This window comes from Stegodyphus dumicola, chromosome 6, assembly GCF_044657685.1.
Source record: "Stegodyphus dumicola isolate Sdum_Otavi_A_Nest chromosome 6, ASM4465768v1".
Lineage (NCBI taxonomy): Eukaryota > Metazoa > Arthropoda > Arachnida > Araneae > Eresidae > Stegodyphus > Stegodyphus dumicola.
In genome coordinates, this window is record NC_140773.1 from 117,806,114 (window position 1) to 117,827,466 (window position 21,353).

Below are 21,353 nucleotides of genomic sequence, written 5' to 3' on the forward strand. Positions count from 1 at the left end.
GGACGCCCAATGACGTAATCCACTACTATTCGCACTATGCGCAACATTAAGCAGTAAGTGAGCCGGCACTTTTTGGCAAGGAAGGACGATTTCCTGTAGAAAATACGGTGTTACACAGATATCCCTCATATAGCGAGTAACATTTGCCAAATATCGTGATGCTCAGCTTTCAGAGACGGGGTGGCATCGAAATGGGGCTGACTATCCAACCGGTTATCAAAGGAGATTGGAGAAAGCTTTGCACTCGTTTAATCACCTGTAGTGGCTTGAGAAGCAGCGGTGAAAATGGACTAATCAGGATACAATGATTTGCGACAGAAAAAAATAGGTTCCTACTGAAAGGATAAAATATATTTATTGGATATCTTGATATATTTTTGAAACGTACTTCTCAGATAAATTAAAATTGTAAATGGGGATTAGCTATAATCATGTATATTGGCTCGTCTGTGCGGCGGAGAAAACTACAACAATAGACACAGAAATCTTTCTCTTCTCTTAAAGGTATAAAGTATTGTTTCAATCATTTTAACATATTTTTAATCTCTAAATGGATAATATTTTAGAAAAAAGCAGATTTATCTACACTGCTGAAAATTTCTCTTTTCCCAAAGAAGATATTTTACATCGTTTTCGCAGACTATGCAACTGAATTTCTCCTTAATATTTCCGGCTATGAAATATTATCTGTAATACTATGCATTGAAAATATTAGATGATATGTTTATATTGTTTAACAAATGCTAATTCTGCTTATTAGCTATTTTATAAGTGAAAAAAAAATAGCGTAAGGCATAAAGAGAATGCTATTTCCTGAAGGTTATACAATCTACTGCACATAACAAATTATAGTTTAAGAACAATTTCCTAAAATATGATATAAATAAACCCAACTGTATGCAGACTAAGAAAACAGCTAGCTAAACATGAAAAATTTGATAAAGATCTACAGACACGTATTTTTCTTGGAACCAAACTTTTATTTGTTATTTGTTTTTCAATACCAAATTTTTATTACTATTTTTCAAAAAAAAAAAAAAAAAAAAAGAACAGGAAAAGTGGGACTGAAAAATCTCTAATCTCTCTTTTTTAAGCACAATATGAGCAGATGGCATTAAAGAAGCAAATAGAAATAGAAAAAAAAAAAAAAAACATTATTTGCTGTTCAACTCTTATATCTAGTAAATAAATAAAGCTGATTTTTCATAAAAAAGAAAAACTGATTTTGAGAAAATTCCTCTGGTGTATACTATCTATGATGAACTATTGTTCAATAGGAGATATTATCTTAAAATTACGTAAAATTTTCCTTTCATATGCATTGAAGTTATTACTGGTAAATCTGTTTTCTTGGTTTAGAGACAGTTTAGTTTTTGATTGCCTTCGAATTGGAACGGTGCAGTCAACGGGGAGACTTTTCATAAGGTTCTACATCTGTCAAATAATTTTTTCTTCATTCCTGTGCGTTCGAAGAACGTCCCATCATGGTAGTCAGAAATCATGGTAGCCTTTAGTCAGAAAAAATTAGGGGTTAACATTTTGAGAAAAGAAATAATTAAAAAAAAAAAGAATTTTTTCAAATTTTATATTACGCCGAAGGGAAGTTTTTTTTATTTACACATACATACACGTTTCGGGAGCATTTGGGCTAACATCCTTTTGGGGTAAAACTATTTAAAAACAGCGTATCTTTAGAATTTCCGATAGAGAGGTTTGCGCACTGGAGATAAAAATATTTTATTCCGTATAGTATTTTGTCACTGCTCGCTTTGAAATCGTTGTTTCTTAATCAAAAATTCGTTAAAGCTTAAAAAATATGAAATAGGTAAATAAAAAATCGAAATTCAAGATTTTTAATTCCAGGTGCCCAAACTCGGATAGAGGGTTACGATATACAGAATTTGGTGGCTCTAGATATCCTTGTTTTTTTTTTTCACAATGCGAGAAACATAATACATTCATGCCGATTCATCATTATTTAATTTCTTTAAACATATAGCGATAATACAGGGCGGTAATATTTGGTGTCTAAAATCTGAAATGTGATATAGCTGTTTATAGTGATTCGAGGCTAATAGCCCCTCTGGGTTAACGCTTCTTTGGGCCAATAAAAGAAAGCAAGACAACTAATAATCCCAAGTAGCACGGCAACGTCGTAACGACGTTGCAAAGTGGTCGTGGTAACTTTTACGACGTCTTTACAACGTTGTGAAGACGCAAAATATTTGCCGTTGCATCTTGGCAATTTGTCGACGTCGCTGATTCAGATATAATGGGCTGGGATAAAATCCATTTATCCCACTGTTGAAACGTCATGCCACTGCACTGTACTATTGAAACGTCATCATATGACCGCTTTTAGACGTGGTCGTTTTAGCATCTTTTTCATAGTTCATCAGCGTTACTTTTAGAATGAAAAGAGATTAAATTTACCCTTTCAAGAATCTGAAGTCCGTATAAGATTTATTTTGCAATGTTTCAATACTTTATTTCATCTAAATATATTAATCTATGGTAGATTCATCTAATGAAATATAGATTTAATATAAATACTTGAATTATTAAATTTAATTAGTACTAAAATACGTGCTAAATTATTGTTAATTTTTTTAAATAATTAATACTTAAAATATTTTTTATAAATATTATAGCAAAATAATTTAAAATGAAACTAATCTATAAAGTAAGTTATTAAGTTATACATTTTATATATTTTAAAAAATCATATTTCCGAAATCGATGCAAATCACATATTAGCAATTGTTTTACTGTTGAAATATGACTTTATTTATTATTTTTGAAGTAAAGACGAATTTATTTGAATTAATATGCTGACATAATATGAAACATTTTTACCGCATACAGAGCAAAAAGTACAATTTTCGCGAAGATATGATTGTACGTGAAGATGTATTCAGGATTATAAATGGGGCGATTTTAAGAATTCCGAGAAAACGTCCAATGTTAAAAGACGTTGCATATCCATGCATATTTAACTGCTATCCAAAAATCTCAGAACAAAGAGGACGAAAAAATTCATGAAAAGGAGAAAGAAATATTAACACTTTTAATGCAAAACGACAAAATTAATGGCTTTGATCAATGACTAATAAATGTTGACATCAAAATTAGAGAAACTGTGAACAAAAATACGAAATTCATTACCTATAAAAGTTCTAATGAACTGTTCTATAAAAGTTCTGATGTTTGTTACATTTTTTCCATCTCCATGCATTTAAAATGCTTGGTTTAATCCTAGTATACGGTATACTAGGGATTTGGCAATATTGACATTACAAATGTTTTAGCGAGCCCGATAAATATTTTTTTGTAAATATAATCTTGTGAACATTGTTCGTAAATCTATGCAGTTGAAATAATTTTCTATGGCATTTAAAAAATATTTTATTAAGTTATCAGAAGAACCGTCGAGTTCAATGCACTCGTATAAACCGCTGAAAAGTTTAGACCAAACTGCTGTTCGAGAGATTGACATCTCCATGTACACATATCATTTCCCTGAATGATTATATAAAGAAACATCTGAGGTCGAGGCTTGCGCGCTTTGGCTAGCTGCCAAATTCGAACAAGTCAGTTAACGGGGCAATAATTTCAAACTCCATTTTATTTTCAGAAATATTTTCTTCACGGTTTTGTAATTCACCGTCGGAATTAAATACTGGAGAGCTTCAATACAGCAAGAGAACGATGGAAGAGAATATAATGATGGCAGTCTATTACGAATTGAGGAGAAATCAAGGTGGTAATGCCGAATTTCTGCTTATTTTGTTTGTGAATGTCTGCTCTACAATGCAATGTGCTACGTCCTACAGTGAAATAGTTGTGGTTTTCCAGTCTTCAGTGGCTCCAGTGGTGCAATGTTTGGATACATTGATTATCGTTATATTTGGATACACGGATTCGGTTATAACGTATTAAGTGCTATATCGTATATCACTCATATTAAACGAACAAGTTGGTGCTCAGACTTTCCGCATATGATCGAAAAAATAGTTTTATAGGATTAGTATGAAATATTGTAATCTATAATTATGGCAAAATGTAAGTGTGTAATATTAAAAAACACTAAATGTTTTATTGATTGCAAATTGCAGTTTTATTACTTATCGTTTGGCATCTATTCTTCCAAACACTGTGTAATTCGCATTTTTTAAAAATATTGCTGTTAAGTATGTCTATCAGATTATCTCAATAAATTAATGTTAGAAATTAGGTTTTGGTTTTATTCTTTATTAAATGTAAGTATATTCTATTTTCTTCGGTCACTTTTTATGTGCTTGTGATAACAGAGAAATTCATAATAAATAGAAACAAAAATTTTCATCGTGTGCTCTTTAACGAAGAGCTTACTTTAACGTACTTAGCTTACTATCGTATACAATATTATTTAAATTATTTCTGTACAGTAGCAAAAGGAAAGTTATTGATTATAAAAAGTGCATGAAATGATCATTGTAATCTACCACTATTCTAAAATGTAGAAACTAATAGTAAGTAAATACATTTACATATGATAGAAAGAAATGAAGTTAAAAAACATCAGCATTACTAGTAAATACTGCAATCCATAATTATTACACTTTTAATTGCTTACTATTTAAAAAACGCAATTTTTTTATTAATTAGAAATTTTAGTTCTGTTACCTTCCTTCTGCTATTTAAACTTTCAAATACTACTAGTTCATGTTTTTTCTTAAATAGTGCTGTCATGTACGTTGTTTGTTAGGTTATTATTTCATTTTAGATAAGAATATGGGAAGTTATTAGATTTAGGTATATTTTTTATCACATTTATTAACTACTTTATACTGTCTTTCATTTGCATATCTTGGATATATAGAAGTTAATGGTGATATTTTTTTACAGTGAAACGCGAATAAATTTATATTTGAGTTCAGGTAAAATACTGATTATGTTACCTTAAGAACCGCTTCTTAATTTATAATGACAGGGCAATTTTCAATGCCTCTGAGATTTAACAGAAATAAATGTGATAATGCTGTTATCAGAAGCGCTTTATTTACTTAAAACGTACGATTAATGTTATATATTTATAATAACCACTTTCATAATTACTCTCACATATGGAAAAAATGATGTAATCTTAAATAATCGTAACTTAGAAATTAAGTTATTTAAAATATATAGTTTAGAGTACTGAAAGTAATTAAGAATATTATTAATTATGCATATTTAGTCTAAAGAAGAAAAATTGTATTATCTTCTGGTTTTCAGAAAATGATAAAATATTTAAACTTTAGATAAATACAAGGAATACAAAATTTTTAAAAAGAAGTAAAATACTATATTAATTTTTAAGCTTATTTTTTTGCATAAATCAATATGTAACACAAGGGCATAATAACGATATTTTCACAACTGTTGCAAAAAGGTGGAACATTTAGGCGTCTTTAAGACGTCTTGATACGATGCTTTCACAACGAAATTATCACTTGCGAAAGACGCAATAACGATGTCTATGCGACAAAAACCTCATCTGCAAAGACGTAATAAAGACATCTTTGCAACGGTTGCAAAAGAGTAGATGTTCACGGATATCTGGTCGTCTTAAAGACGACATATTGCAACGTTTTTGCAACGACATCCGCGACGAGTTTGGAACGTCGTTACGACGTTGCTGTGCTACTTGGGATTTCTGCCCTTAGATTATATTTACATTAAGGATTGCCTTAGGTCATTTTAGATTCGAAGTATATATATGTAATCTTAATTGAAATTACTTTCATTATTAATTAATGAAGATTTTTCAAGAAATTTCTTGTTTAGGCTGCGGTTATAGTTTCTTGTTTAAGCTGCAAAACATTTAATTCTTAATGTCTTTTATGTCACGAATATACCAAGGTGCACTTCATATTCGCGAAGAGCAATATTTTGTGCACTCTGTAATTGCGTTCGATCCTACGGCTTAAGTTTGTCAAAGAAAAGGAAGCACAACATAACATGGGGTGCAAGTTGGCTTTCTAAAAAATTGTATTGGTTGTCTAGAGAAAGAATCCTGTTTCGAGCAGTTTGGGGGAAATGTCTAGCTTTATGTGCTGAGCAGTGCTCAGTAACAGATTATCACAGCAGTCAAAATATACCTATTTTTTTACCTTACTTCAACAATAAAAATATCGTAGATATGTATTTGGAGTTTTACTTCTGCTTAACTCCGAAATATGCAGCTGCAATTTAAAGAATGTTACTTCTGCTTAACTCTGAAATATGCAGCTGCATGGCGAAGCATTAGTTTCACAATCTGTTGCCTTCCCTTGAATTACTATGATTCGCATATCTGTTGAATTATCGTGCATAATATTTTTTCTTCGTTTTTGGTCCATTCGTCCAAAGCAGTAAAATTAGTATTTGAAGTAGGTTGTTCAGCTGCATCCGTATACGTTCAGCGCAGCTTGTGTATTGAAAACATGTAGATTTAATTTTTGAATTTTGAAAACGACATTGTGTTTATGCAGCGGTTATTAGACTGTTGTGAAGCTGAGAAGGACAGCATTATCTTTCTTGTAGGACCGTAATCTTCGGAATAAAATGATAAACTAGGTGATGGTGATCAGCAAGGAAAGCCAATTATATGGTACAGCAAATCACTGTTCAAGAGCAATCAAGATTGTCAGTGAGACCCAGAGACAGAAGACACCGCTACTCAGCTTTCAAAATGTTCTGAAATTTCCCAAATGCAGTTCAAATTCGAATATTTTAACTCAGGAAGGGAGGAAAAAAATCGAGTATTCAAAATGTCATTTTACTGGGCAAGGTTATCTTTAATTTCTGTTTTTGTGCGCTAACAGACAAAATTCTACTCAATTTCTAACCCATTGTCATCTAATTTAGCAGTTCTCGAACTGAAGTCAATCGGATAGTTTTGTAACTTTAAACAGAGGTGCCCAGAAAATATGTGACCTCAGAAACTTGAACAAAATTGCAAGAGCCGAATAATCCTTGCAGCAAATTTATATACTTATACGGTGAATTCTGATATCATTTGGTTTGACGTATTTTGTCTATTGATTTGAACATGCATGCGAGATACTATAAACCATGAATTAATAACACATTAGGCTTCATGCATTTTCCTACTCGACAGTGTTCTAGCATAATATATCACATTTAAGATGTAATTTTGATAAACGGTTAGAGGAAACGCCTGTCTCGGGTACATATCGGAATTATATAAGCTATCTATCGCCAACCGTATTTTAACACGCAGTTACATTGTGTGCTTATAGAATGTTCATGGCTTCTTAACTTGAGGACTGTGTTATCGTCTAAATGACAGGTATCTTGAGCATGAGTTTTTAAGCATGAAGTTGTATAGTTGAAATTATTCTTAACTAGGGGTATAAAAGCAGTGCTCAATGAAAAAACAGCTGCCTGCGTTCTTGAACTTTTCCAGCAATAAGATGTATTATTTGATCATTTTACGTGCTATATTCAGAAAGAGAAAACTTTAGGTAGAAAAGTAATAATTTATAATTACTTGAAATACCACTTTAGGTATAAGTGTAGTAGCGTAATGTATTAAATACATGTTCGCCTATGTTTCTGTCTCACTTCTGTAAAGTTTTTAACATCATATTTATGGATTATTATCAGCTGACGATACTCTTAATTCAGGTATTAAATCAAATATCTTTATCGCATTAGGTATATTGAAGTAAAAGTATAAATAAATACTCGCAGAGGGTATCATTTGCAATTAAGTAAAGGATATGCAACTTCAGTTTAAAAATCTAAAGCCATTCTGCATCTAAAGTGAAAATTATCCTATCAAAACTGTGTATTCAAGTTCGACTTTTGCAATTATATAAATTGGAGAACAGTAATTTTTTCCATAAGACATTTTTCTGTACGGTACAATTCAAGCACCCTTTGTATGATCAGCTCCAAATTCCTCAAATTTTCAAAAACACATCACAGTATGCTCCCTAGCCAACCGCTCCAAGTGACAAATTGTTTTAAGCTTGAAAAAACTTTAGGAAGTATGATTGTTAATCACCACGATGTTGTAGCTAATAGCAAATGTGATTGCCATTTCCTTGATTACTATAACTATGTGGATCCTTATCAAAATTACATAGTCACAGGTGATCTTAACATCATTCAAGATTGTAACTTGCCACAACTCATGCAACTTGGTACCAAATTTCGTCCCACTTTCTATCTTAATAAGAAATTTTCCTTGAAGCAGTTCCGAAATGATTTAAATAAATTTATTATTTTAGCTAGCTATCGAACTAACTTACCGACGACTACCTTTCTTGAATGGAAAGTTGCCGTTTTTACAGATTTTGAACAAATGCTTTCTAGTCTACCCAGTTTTAATGAAATGTACTGTAAGAGACATCTAGAATATCAAATAAAACTTCTATAAGAACGTTTCATCATCACCAAAATAGACAAGGCGAGTAATAATTTCAGTGTCATTTGAAGAAAATTCTATATTGAACTTATACAAAAGGAGTTGCTCACCACCAGCACTTATCAACAAGTTTCTACCAACGATAAAATTCTTCTAAAAAATTTATTGCTTTACATATAAGACTGAAAATTTGTCCCAACAAATTGAATAATAAGTTCGCTAATCCCTATGTACTTTCTAAATTTCATAAAACTCCTGTCAAATTCAGATACATTGCTAATAGTACTAAAAGTTTTTTAAAAGAAATTGATTATCTCTGTGCCCAGAAACTTAAACTAGTCCTGGATATTGTTAATAATTTCGATTTTCAGGATCGACACTGCAGTTGGATGACTAATAATAACGAAAAAATTCTCGAGGTATTAAATATGCTTAAAATAGAGCACATTCAATATGACGACTACGAAAACTTGTATACCACTTTATCTTTAGAAGAAATTCATAGTAGCCTACTTACTCTCCCTAATTTCTTTCCACAGATCCTTACAATAGTTACTCCAGAAGAATGGAAACTTTTTCTCAACAGTATACTTTTTAACAATTATTTGCAATTTGATAACACTATCTTTAAACAAGTACAGGGAATTCATATTGGGAAAGCTGCTCTACCGCAATCTGTGGACACTTCCTTTTCACTCAAGAATTAAAATTTATACATTCACTTAATGATAAAGAACACAAATATTACCAACACATCTTTCAATATATTGATGATGTTACTGCCTTTAACAACTTCAACAAACTTCAAAATGCAAATATTTATCCTACTCGTCTCAAACTTAATACTACTCATGCAATACAAAATGATATAGTTTACCTAGATCTTCAAATTCTAAATTACAGTCTTATTAAAATTTTTGACAAACGCAAAAATTTCAATTTTCATACACTCAAACACACTAATTGGAATTCTAACATTTCTTAAAGGGTCATTATTAATACTCTTAATTCACAACTTCTTAGAATTAAAATAATCTGTAATAACACAGACCTTCTCCGAGACAAAATACTCTACTTCGTGAAAATCTTGCAAAGCAATCTTATTTCAAAAACAATCACGAAAAATTCCTTAAAAAAAGCTGCCATTTAGCTTTTATTTTAGATTATTTGGATTGGAGATATGAAAATTATTCCCAAATTCCAAGGGAAGGTAGATGATGGATGTCTAATTCAAATGATCTAATGTAAAACTGTAACATAGTTTCTTAATATTGCAAAAATTTTTTTGTCTTTAAATTGGCACAGAACTTCAGTTAATTTATTAAATTTATTATTTAATATCACTGCTTTTTGGTCAAACCTATCCTTTCATTAATTTTAAGAGGCAATTTCGTTTCGAACTCGCTTGTCAGCCCTCTAGAGCGAAGAATTACGACTTTTACTAGGAAATTGCTGATTTTTTGCTGATTTTTTTTTTCCAATTTCAACCTGCTTTTGGCCAGATTAGCACTTTCTTAGGTTTTCGCCATTTTCTTAGCGTCTTCACTTTTGAAACGACTTAGTCTTGAACAAGACGAAATTTTGTAAGAATTGCATCCGTTTTTCATCTTCGGAAACCCCTTTTTTGGAACTTGTTTTTTCCCCGCTGCGTGTTTCGTACCATTGGCTACTGCTATAGTACGTTTGTTTTCCCCTTCCACGTCGTTTCACCTAATTGGTGAAATTTGACTGCTTTTCTAATCTGGAAGCATTTCTTTGAAATTCATCTAATTCCGGCAACCTTCTTTAGCGATTTTTGCTCACTTTAGTTTGAAAAGGCCAATGCTATGGACGCAGGTATGTTAGTTTTTTTTTTGTATATTCTTTGCTTTTGGTCTTAGAAGGACCCATTTTGAATCGTTATTTTTATTTTTATTTTAATTTTCTTTTTAACAGTTTTTATCCTTCGTATTAATAAGGCTAACCCTTAAAATTGTGCAATTTTTGGCTAATAGCTTTTAAGCTATTTATTTTAAATTGTGCATTTGCCAACCTAGGCTACCTTGTACAGATTTTTCTTGCATCAGTATCAAGTTTAATTTTTTTTTACAAAAATTTTTCTTGTTCTCTTTTGCTCTTTAAGTTCAATTTTAATTTAAACTGCAGGCGCGTCAGGAAAAGAAGCAAAGAATTTGAGACTTAGCTATATTCAGATAATTTAAGTTGATAATTCTATGTTTGACGAAAGTGCCTATGGTATTAGCTAGATTCGAGAGTTTTCTTACGCTTTTCTCTTGATAAGTCTGTGTGAAACCTCGAGTCGGGCTAATTTACCAATTTTTGAAATTCTTTGTATATAATTTCTTTTTCTTTAAAATGTTTTTGATTGTTTGCGTACATAATATGAAAATTTTGACTTAAATCTTTTTAGTCTTTTCCAGTCCGTTTTTGTTTTTGAAGTTTATATCGTTTTGCAGTTACTGCAGGTTTTTTTCGCGATAATTTTTACTGCTTTAGTATTATATTACTGTTTATACCTGGTGTAATTTTTTTAATTCTGGAAACTGCAGTATCAAATGGAAGTGCAGTATCAAATGTACTTTCAACCATTAGCTATTTTGCACTTTCCTCTTCTGTGCAAATATATATATATATGTGTGTGTGTGTGTAAGATATAAAAATTAAAAGCAAACTTCTCGGACTTCCTCTCTCTGTCTTAGAAGTAGCGCTATAACTCTAAACTGCGTCATTCAAATTAATCATGCGAAGTTACGTAACCCTTATTGCAGATATCTCCTCCCCAATCAAAGTACTTAAAAGTAAAAATTAAAGTGTGAATCAAAACCTTTTTTTGGCTCTCTCCCTTCCTCTTCTGAAGTACTGCGACACTCTCTCTCCTCGCTTATGCTTTCCTCGTGGCCAGACACTTTGCTTTAGTCATCTTTGTTCGCTTTTGTCGCTATAGTATCAAAATTGTAAAATGTTTTGGAAATAGGCACGATTGGAGTACCAAGTGAATTGTGGCCACAAAATGTGAATTTAAATAAATATAGAATTTAATTCGGCTCGACTGCTTCTTCATCAAAGTGGACGGACACTTTAAGCATCAAGTATCTGCACTAAACAACTGTGTGTGTGTGTATTTTACCAAAACTTTGCATTTAATTTATTGATTAGGCTGATACTAATTTTTTAATCTGTGGATTGTTTTAAAGCCAAAGTTTTCATAAAATTATTAAACACTGCTAGGCACAGAAGATATATATTTCGCATGAAATTAAACTTTTATTCCTCAAATATTTGGATATGCTGTGAACTGATAATGACGAAAAGTAGGATACTTAAAAAAATGAAGTTCATATAATGTAAGAACTAGAAATGCCTAACCGAACGTCCGATTTTTTCTTCAGTAAGATTAATATATTTTAAAACGCTTATTCAACAATAATTTCGAATGTCTAAAAATTGCAATTGAAACTTTAGTCATTCGAATTACCGCTTACTCATTTCTTTGGTAAGAAATATGTTTTTATTATATGAGATAATACAAATCACTGCTGAGAATCGACGAAATATTATAAATAAATGAACAAAGGGAATAAAGAATACATTTATTTAAACGGGAAAGTAAGAGGAGTGCTATAATGTTGAATATCTGAAAATTTTTTCAGGTAATGAAACCGATGTCTTGAAACTGCACATTATTTGTGAAAGACGCGATTTAGAGTTCTTATTGTATGAATGTCAATATTTTCTTTCGCTTCCGATGGAAATTAAATTATAAACACATTGAATGTTTCCAAAATTTACTCTCCACACGAACGTCATAAAAAGTGTTGTTGAAACAAAAGATAAATTTCAGGTAAGAATGAATTAAGAGTAAAACTCATGTTAAATTTCGATCAATACACTGAAATAATGTTTTCATGTAAAAACAGGAATATTGAATATGGTACAATCAATACAATGACAAGAAGTTTTATACCTGGGAGCACAATAAAAGCAAAATGAATTTACCCTGTATAATTTAGACAAAAGTTTTGAAATTTCATTCAAGCAATTATTAACTGTATTGAATTTCAATATCAATCTAATTTCGCTCACCGACAGACAAAACAAATTCCTTATAAATGTTAATTATAAAGTTTTCCTTCAACATCTAAAATTTTAATATAATTTTTAAATTTGTTACGAGAATAAATGCCACAAATTTTCAAAAATTCAGCACATTGATAAATTTACTTCGAAATTATACTTATTTATTTTACAACACGTTACTGCATAATAATAAATATTATTACTATATTATTACGTACTAATCTTCGATAATTAAGGACACAGCACCACTGACACTTTCAGATTTTAGTTTACTGTATAATTTAAGAGCTTATAATATCTATCATAGCATGCTTTCACATACACGTTTGGTACTTATAAACCATTCATAACATTAATCATGCGAAATATTTCAATAATGGCAATCCTCTAAGTTCTCTGGAAAGGTATTTCATTATTAAAGTTCCCCATGTGTAAAAGCTCTACAGTAAACATTACTGTTTAAATGAGAATCGAATTCAAGAGGATACCTTAAATTCTAAATCAAGTAGAAACGAAGCTTCTTATAATGAATATTTTGAGTGTTCAAACATGAGAGTTGATGGGAAAGCATTATCTCCCGGTATACATTATATTTACCTCTTCTGTCTCCTCTTGCTTTCATAATGAAGATTATTATTATAGCTAGCAGCACCAAAGCTCCCACGATTCCCATCAGGACAACAAGAACGGCACTAATTGTTACAGGTTGACTGTCACCTGGAAATGGAAAAAAAAACGGCGAATAAATTTACATTATCTTACTTCATGAACTCTTTTGTTAGAATTCATTGGTTCTGTTATAAAAAATGTCTGATTTTTCGATATGAATCATAATGAGTTTAAATTCATAAAATATGTTCTATCGCTGACGAATATGCATGTTTTTGAAAAGCGTTACTTGAAAAGGGCTCAACGAAAAGATCAAGTATATAGTGCAGTTTTTCGGTAAGCTATCGCATCTAGCAGTTACAATTAGTGACAGGAGTTTGGTTCATAAATATTTTAATGTATGACTCAACAGTTTCTAAAATGAACCTGTAGGGACATTGTTACGTAAGCGCAAATTAATAGATAATCTTGAAAGAAATAGGTCTGTTTAGAGTAGACAAAAGCATCACAAGTTTCCATCCTCGTAACCTTATAAGGTTTTACTCCCGCCTTCGTGGTGTAATGGTCAGCACACTCAGCGCGTATTCAAAAGGTCCGAGGTTCGAGCTCCGGCGAGGGCATTGCTCATTTTTCATGTCTTCTGCTTCCAAATAACCTAATCTCCCTATATTGGCGCCCAAACTAAAATGATGGTGGATGACAATTTCCCACCACCAGGACTTGGCGATTGGGTCCCTTAATCCCCAGTCGTCCTTTAAAAGGGTGGTATCTAAGGTACTTTTCCCACCTTCGTAGTGTAATGGTCAGCACACTTGGGGCGTATTCGAGAGGTCCGAGGTTCGAGTCCCGGTGAGTGCATTGCTCATTTAATTTTATTTCATATTTTCTAATGAAAATTTGAAAGTTGTACAATGTTATGAATTTTTTACATCAGTTCAGATAATGCTATTTACTTCAGATTGAAATAGTATGACTGCATGACGTAGCTAAAATTTATTTGGCATTAATTTTTAGCAAAGATGCGCAGTCTTTTATTTCAAGCAGATTATTAGGCAAAAAAATCAATAATATGTCACCGTGAATAGTCATGAAATTATTCAAATGCTGATGAGAATAATAAAATTTTGTTAAAAATACATATCTGCAGAAACTTGATTTAAACTCGTTATTTGTCTTGCATTTCAGGTGATCCGATGGTCAAGAAGGTTATGATAAAGATATGTATGGTAACAATACAAAAAGTAATGTATTATTTTTTGGGACGTACACAATTTACGCAGTCATTGAATTCGAGCCAATATTTTATATCAATATTTTCATTTTTTTTCAGTTGCATGCCTTTTTCAGTCGAAAGTTATGATGATACCAAAAAATCAGTATTGCCTTATAAAATTGATTTAACTCTCGAGAGTTAGCCTATTGCTAATGTGCAGTGGATTAAAATATTTAGGAATTATTGTGGACAATAAAATATGCATTGTACCACTCATTTCCTATGCCTCAAGAGCTTGGGGGAATTCTCCAGAGAAGAAATTAACTGTAAAACTTTTAGAAGGGTTCTAGAAAGAATTCTTCTCCGAATTATTCGTGGTTATAGGACTACTAGTGGTGAGACAACATTCATTAGTTCTGGTCTTACGCCTATTGATTTAATGATCTTAAATGATCTGGATATTAAGAATAGACTACCTAATGACAACCCTTGCAATCACTTGAATAAGATGCTTTCTTTCTCAGATTTTCATATTCCCATTAGACAGAAACCCTGTGACAGTTCTTACTTATTATAATAATGTTTTTCAAGACTATAGTATTATTTGTTTCATCGATATTGGTAAGTTAAATGGAAATGTTGGCCTTTCATTTGCTATTTATGAAGATGGCAGGGAGAATGTAACTGTTCAATATAATATAACAGATTATGTTCTGTTTTACAACCCGAGGTTCTGAGCTTAAATCTTGCCGTTAAATGGATACAAAACTCTCTCCGTAAGAAAGAGACGTTTTAATTTTTTATTTGCACAGATTTATTTTCTTCTCTTTCTCTCTTCTACGTGATAAACTATCGACTAAAAAAATAGTGGTGGAAATTCACTGCATATTACAAACAATTGGACATACCGCAGATATTCATTTTAACTACGTTTAAGCCCACGGTGGTGTTCTTGGTAATAAAAGCTTAACTAATTAGTCGCTTGCTTAGCCAGCGACTTATCGTGATATTGATTTAATGTTATCTACTCTTAAGTCTTATTGGAAGCACGTGGCTTGGAAGAAAACTGTTGTTGATTGGAGTGCTGAATATCTTGCTTCTTCGAAGGCCCATTGGATAGAGATTTTTCCCAAGTGTTCTTCAGCGAGTTAAGTGTAGGCATTTTCAACCGGATTATAAACTTACTCAGATTTTGACCTATCATGGGAATTTTGGAACTTACTTACTTCGTTTCGATATTGTTACTAGTGGACTCGCTGCTTGCGGCGATACTGTGCAAATTGTGAAACATATTTGATTGCATTGTAAGTTGCATGCGACTGCCAGAAATGCATTTAAAGTGTGTTGAGGGCAGGTCTCTATTTGCTGGAATTTTGTTTTCTATGATCCTGTAAGGAGTTATGAAGTCTTTGCAGCCTTGCTCGATTTTATTTGTTTTTTGAACTTGTATATTATTTTATATGATTGAATTTTTACCTTTTATGTGTCATTGTATTATTCTGCGTATTGTTTATGTATGATTACGTTTGGTATTGATGTATGATTTTACATTATGTATTGATGTATGATTTTACATTATGTATTGATGTATGATTTTACGTTATGTATTGATGTATTGTTGATGTATAATTTTTGGTTTTTATCAGTATTTTTTAGTACAATTTCATATTTATTATTATTGTATTGTTTAGAGTTGGTTTATTTTCTTTTATAGGATTATTAACGTAGTTTAATTAATCATGGTGTATTTTAACATTTTTAATATTATAGTACTTGTATTTTATATTTTTTCTTTTCTCTCTCGAGGACTTGATTTTAAATCTTTATTACTGATTTCATTGAACTGCGAGTTATTTACTTCCATTTGTAAGCTTCGTGGAACACGAGGATTTGTTTTGTAATTGTTTTCTTAATTAAAAAAGCATTATGCTTATAATATTGTTCACGTGACTACCGGTCAATCCTACGGTGATAAGATACGGTGATTAAGATATCCTACGGTGGTGCTCATCCACTCTATGCATTTAAGTAGTAATTAATACCTTTGAATAGAAAGGATTTGCGTATAAAATGATCACCTTATTTTATTTTGATTCTTTTAATTTGCTTACATTTTTGTACTTCTCCGATATCTTTTATATTCTTTGCAAGAAGAAAAGTCATTCCTTGCAAAAATAAACCATCTTTGATGATTTAGATGAAAAGGCTTTTCTGCGCTAATTTTAACTAAAATATTTCTGCAATGAATCAAAATAGAGCTTCCAAACTGGAAATTTTATCAATTAAATCAAATTGTTTATTCACAGTGAATCCTTCCGTAGAGGCCCCCAATACATCTCCTACTAATGGTGGCAGAAAAAAGGAATTTAGATTTCGGTTAAATTATTGCAATATACTTCGCTTTTACTTTTCTTATATGAGATGTTTTGAACGATTGTGTTATAGAGATATTAGGAATTTTTTTTTGATGCGAGCGACCTGAAAAATGAGCAATGCCCTCGCCTGGACTCGAACCAAGGACCTCTTGATTTCACGTCGAGCATGCTGACCACTACACCACGAAGGCTATGTTTTAGTTTGATACTTTGTAACTGTTGTGTTACAAAGACTTTGACAATTTTAGTAACACAACAGTTTTTAATAAAAATATTCAAATATTTTATAAGAGCTCCTTCAAAAAAGAAAACTTCTAATTAATAAGTTATTTTCCCCCTACTACTTTTAAAGGTTTTATAAACGTTCAAAACCGCCAACGTGAAAGAATTTTCGAAACATTCATTCAGATTAAAGAGATTAATTCGCCTTGTAAAGAGGTGAGAAATAAAGTGAATTAATGAGGGTAAAAAGTACATTTTATTAGATACAGGATTTCGAAATATACGTCAGAGCTGTTTTACTTTGATACTTTTCTGTTGCAAGGATTATTTTCAGAAATCTGAATTGGAAGTCTTAACATATATACTTATCTTTAGGAACATTAATGGATTCATAGTCATGTTCCCTATCAATTTTAGTTAATGCTATCCCTTATGTGTATTAAGAAAAATGACACATAAGGGATATATTTTTGTTTGTATATTTCTTATAGTAAATCAACTGTGAAGATATCTTTCTTGTTAACACTATTTTTAAATTACTGGTAAAAATTACTTTGAATTAAATTCCTTACATTAACGTAGTAGGCTGTCAGAAAACTAAAACTAAACATCTATGAACAGTCTTTCAGAAACAGGCGAAACAGCGACTTATTGGATAACATCGCTGAACATTGGTAGTTCGACCGAGTTCAAAACCTTACGAATGAACTGGCATCAGGAACATTTTTATGGTTTTCTCCCTATAGGGCCTCAGAAATGGCTAGGTGGTTAAAGACCGTTGGATACTGGCATTTTGATCCGGGTTTCTGCCGAGATAAACAGGCTGGCTGCATGATTGGCTTTCGTGGATTTCCCCAAATGCAACATGAGTATGAGTTAGTTTTCTTAAGAAAATTCTCCACGAAGGCATTCCCTCTTAAGCAGATAGCCCTGTGGAATTCGATTTGCCTCAGAGCATGTCATGATAGCTTCCGTTCCTTTTGGGAAGAATGCACATCATGTGCTCTACCTCAGTAAATAAAACAACTGTTCATAGAGATTCATTTGCACAATAGTTTTAAACATACACATAATAATTTTGTTTGTGATAATTAGTTTTGTTTGGAGAATGCTGAAGGATTATAAATGTTATACAGCTGCAATTTCAGAGCTTTCAGCAATAGTCTATGAATACGTAATTACAGAGTCGTTTATTTTGAAATTTATAGAGTACAATAATGAAATGTTCATCACAAAACTCTCACCATAGATGTCACTTATCAATATCGTGTGCTTTAGGAGATGAAAAGGAAAGGGAGAAAAAGGAAAGGTTTATACGAATTTAGCTTGTAAATAATTTTTATGAGTATGCATAATGGTTATTTCCAGTTTATTGAAACATAACTCAAATTGCTGTTGAGAAATAATGCGTAGCAGCGTGCAATACTTCAGATTTTTGCCATGAACTTCTTAATACACAGTAGTGCAACTGGGCTGCATATAAAACAAAAACCACTGCAAAACTCGGGATACGTAAATGGAATGGTGTAAAAGAGTATGAAAAACTAACACCATTAACAAAATATATTTACCTACGAGCATCTTATCTCACTCAAAAATTACTGTTGATGCAAATATTCCAGTATTTTTAAATTAAGTGCACATTTCAGTTGTATTTTTATCTAATTAGTATCAAAAGTCAAAAATGAAAGTAACAGCATTTTAAATGTCATTTAATTACAATATAATTAATATCATATTCTAATTAACATTTAAAATGTGCAAAAAATTAGGGATGAAAAATTATTTCTCCTGAGGATATGAATCATAGACGTTTATCAGAAGGATTTTGCATTTAAATTTTCCCTGTTATCTTTGAAAACACATAACTGTAGAAATAGCATATATGATACCATGTATTTGTGAAAGTATAAATATGTATAATACCGTCTTCAGATTTTTTCATCTATCAAAGATCTATACAGGATATCTTAAATTGTAAAATATTGAAGGAGGGAATTTGAAACTAAACATGTCTTCATTTAGTAAAACAAACAAAATATTTTTTTGTTTATTTAATCTGTAAGTTATTTCTTTGAAAAGAAACCTTCTATAAAATTTAAATTCATATTTATCAAAATATTCAACTGCGTTTTTCCGGATCTGAAATAAAACATGTTATGGTTAAATTATAATACTAATGAATTAAATGAAACGAAATTTCCAGAAAATATCGAAAAGTAAGTATGTGAGGTTAATCCTAATTAGCTATTTTCGACAGACTATCATCTTCCCACGTAACCCATATAAGTTCGAGATCGCAGACAAGAGAAAAATTTAAAAAGTTTCATTATGAGCTAGCTACATTTTGTGGTATAAAAAAAAAATAACAAATATAAGCCACTACTTGCAGAGAGACTGAAAAATCAACTATTTAAGTAATTAAAAAGCAATTTAGCTTTGAACAATTGACTCTGTTCTAATTAACATAAATTCTAACCCTGTACGCTAACAAATACAAAAACCAAACCCAAAATGGTCAGACTGGCTTTAGTGGACATCTTAGAATTTGCTACTTTATTGGCGTGTTGCCACAGTTCTCTCTTTTACCTACAAATTCTTTCCCCACTTAAAATTAATCATATTTTAAATGCTAGTGCTCTCTGACATAAGAAATAGAAGGTATAGAAAAGAATTCAGATTTAAAAAATGTGCTAACTATAATAAACCTTATGAACACATTTAAAAAATAATTCATTGACCAAATGAAAAAAAAATTAGTTTTTCCGTTGATGAAGTTTTACTTCACACATTAATAATCCGAATATTAATTGACAGGATTATTGGTTATTTGTTTAAATAACGTCAGCAAAATAAACTGTCCTATTCTTTATGTGTCTTTCTCTTAACGTAAAATGTTTAGACACATACTCCAGTTCCGATTAACAAGCGTAAAAACATTCCATTTAAAATAATGAGCGCCAAACACGACAAGCATGTCATCGTCAGATTCCTACTGTCGCATTCGACTGTTTTAATTTTCACAAACACGTTGGAAATCACGCGGAAGTTAAGAAAAATACACAAATGAGAGAATTTCCACGCATTTTAAAAGATTCAAAAATGAAAAGAAAACTAGCTTAAAGGGAAAGAAAATTAAACGTTATAATTGGAAATAAGAAGGAAAACGAAAATGAAATGTTTCGTTAAGACTCGTTTGCAATTCTTTTTCTAAATAAATAAATTGCTGCTGAAAATTTCTTAATTTTTTACTTTAGAGAAAATTACATTTCAACACGCGATATCGCTTTCGGAAATAAATGTCTTTAATAAGCTGATTAAAAAAATTCAAATTCCCCAAAGTTATAAATGAGAAGCCCTCATGAAAAGATGTTTCAGGATTCAAAGATTCAGTTTTTTTTAAAGTAAGTGTCCTTTTAATTAATATTAAATTCATCATATCCATGTTACTTTATTTATGAGTAATTTTGTACATTAAAATTTTTCTGTTCAATAAAAAGGGGACTATAACCTTTTAAGCTTCGGACAAAGAACTATAACCTTTTAATTTTCAGACGGGCTTTGCCGAAGTACTTTTAAAAGTTAAAACTAGCGACATATTTTTTTTATAATTTGAAAATTAGGCCAAATAAAGTTAAATACTTGGAGGCTTTATCCCATCTAAAAATGTAGCAATTTTATTTCAAATATGCGAATTAAATTATTATTCTTACAATGATTTTTTTTCTCAGTGTCCATGTACAACGGGTACTCTGTTTAGTTATATGTTTCTAAGGTGTTTCTTTCGCCTTCTTAGCGAGCCTTTGGTGTAGTCTGCACGCACAGGGCGCAATTGAGACATCCGCGGTTCAATTCCCGGCGAAGGCGTTGCGTATTTTTCATCTTGCCTGCTTCCAAAAAATACCTAACATCTCTACACGTTTATTATTGATTAATCTTTTATCGTATTAGCTTACTTGTGCTTTCACTTCTATTTTAACCAACTTCGACCGAAATACCAATTAGTTAAGGTATATAAACGCAGAAATCTCGAATTTGATAGTTTGGCACCCTTAGTGACCTCTTACTCTGTTTACGTCTCCCTCTTGCTTGAATTGATTTATCAGCGTTGGCTTCGGCAAACCGCGTTTGCTTAGTTGCAATCAAATTAATGCTTGCTTAACATGTGAATTTATATCTCAAATTTTAATTTGGCTGAGCTTTTGTTCTGCATCGGGAGTTGATTTCTGCTATATTCTCAGTTTTCTGAAACCACCAGGTTGATCTAGCACTATGCAGCCTTATTTTATTGTGATTACTGTAATTAGAAAGTAAGACAAGATAATAAGTCGTATGGCTGTCTCTACGGTTCTACTAGTTTGGCATTTCAAAGTAGAAAAGAACCGTATATATTTCTTCTAAACACTCACATATACAAAACACAAATAAGGTCAGAGACTTTACTATAGTAAGCATACAG

General features: G+C 31.3%; 1 protein-coding gene and 1 non-coding gene across 2 annotated transcripts in view; both read right to left on the minus strand.

The window, feature by feature from the left end:
• LOC118190823 (synaptogenesis protein syg-2-like) overlaps positions 1 to 21,353 on the minus strand; it is a 431,621-nt gene that overhangs the window by 89,486 nt on the left and 320,782 nt on the right. The window contains exon 11 of the mRNA XM_085819684.1: positions 13,073 to 13,192. Coding sequence (XP_085675810.1) covers positions 13,073 to 13,192 — 120 coding nt within the window. The remainder of the gene's footprint in view (positions 1 to 13,072; positions 13,193 to 21,353) is intronic.
• Positions 16,791 to 16,863, minus strand: TRNAS-UGA (transfer RNA serine (anticodon UGA)). The gene has a single exon. It is a non-coding gene; the product is annotated as a tRNA-Ser (tRNA).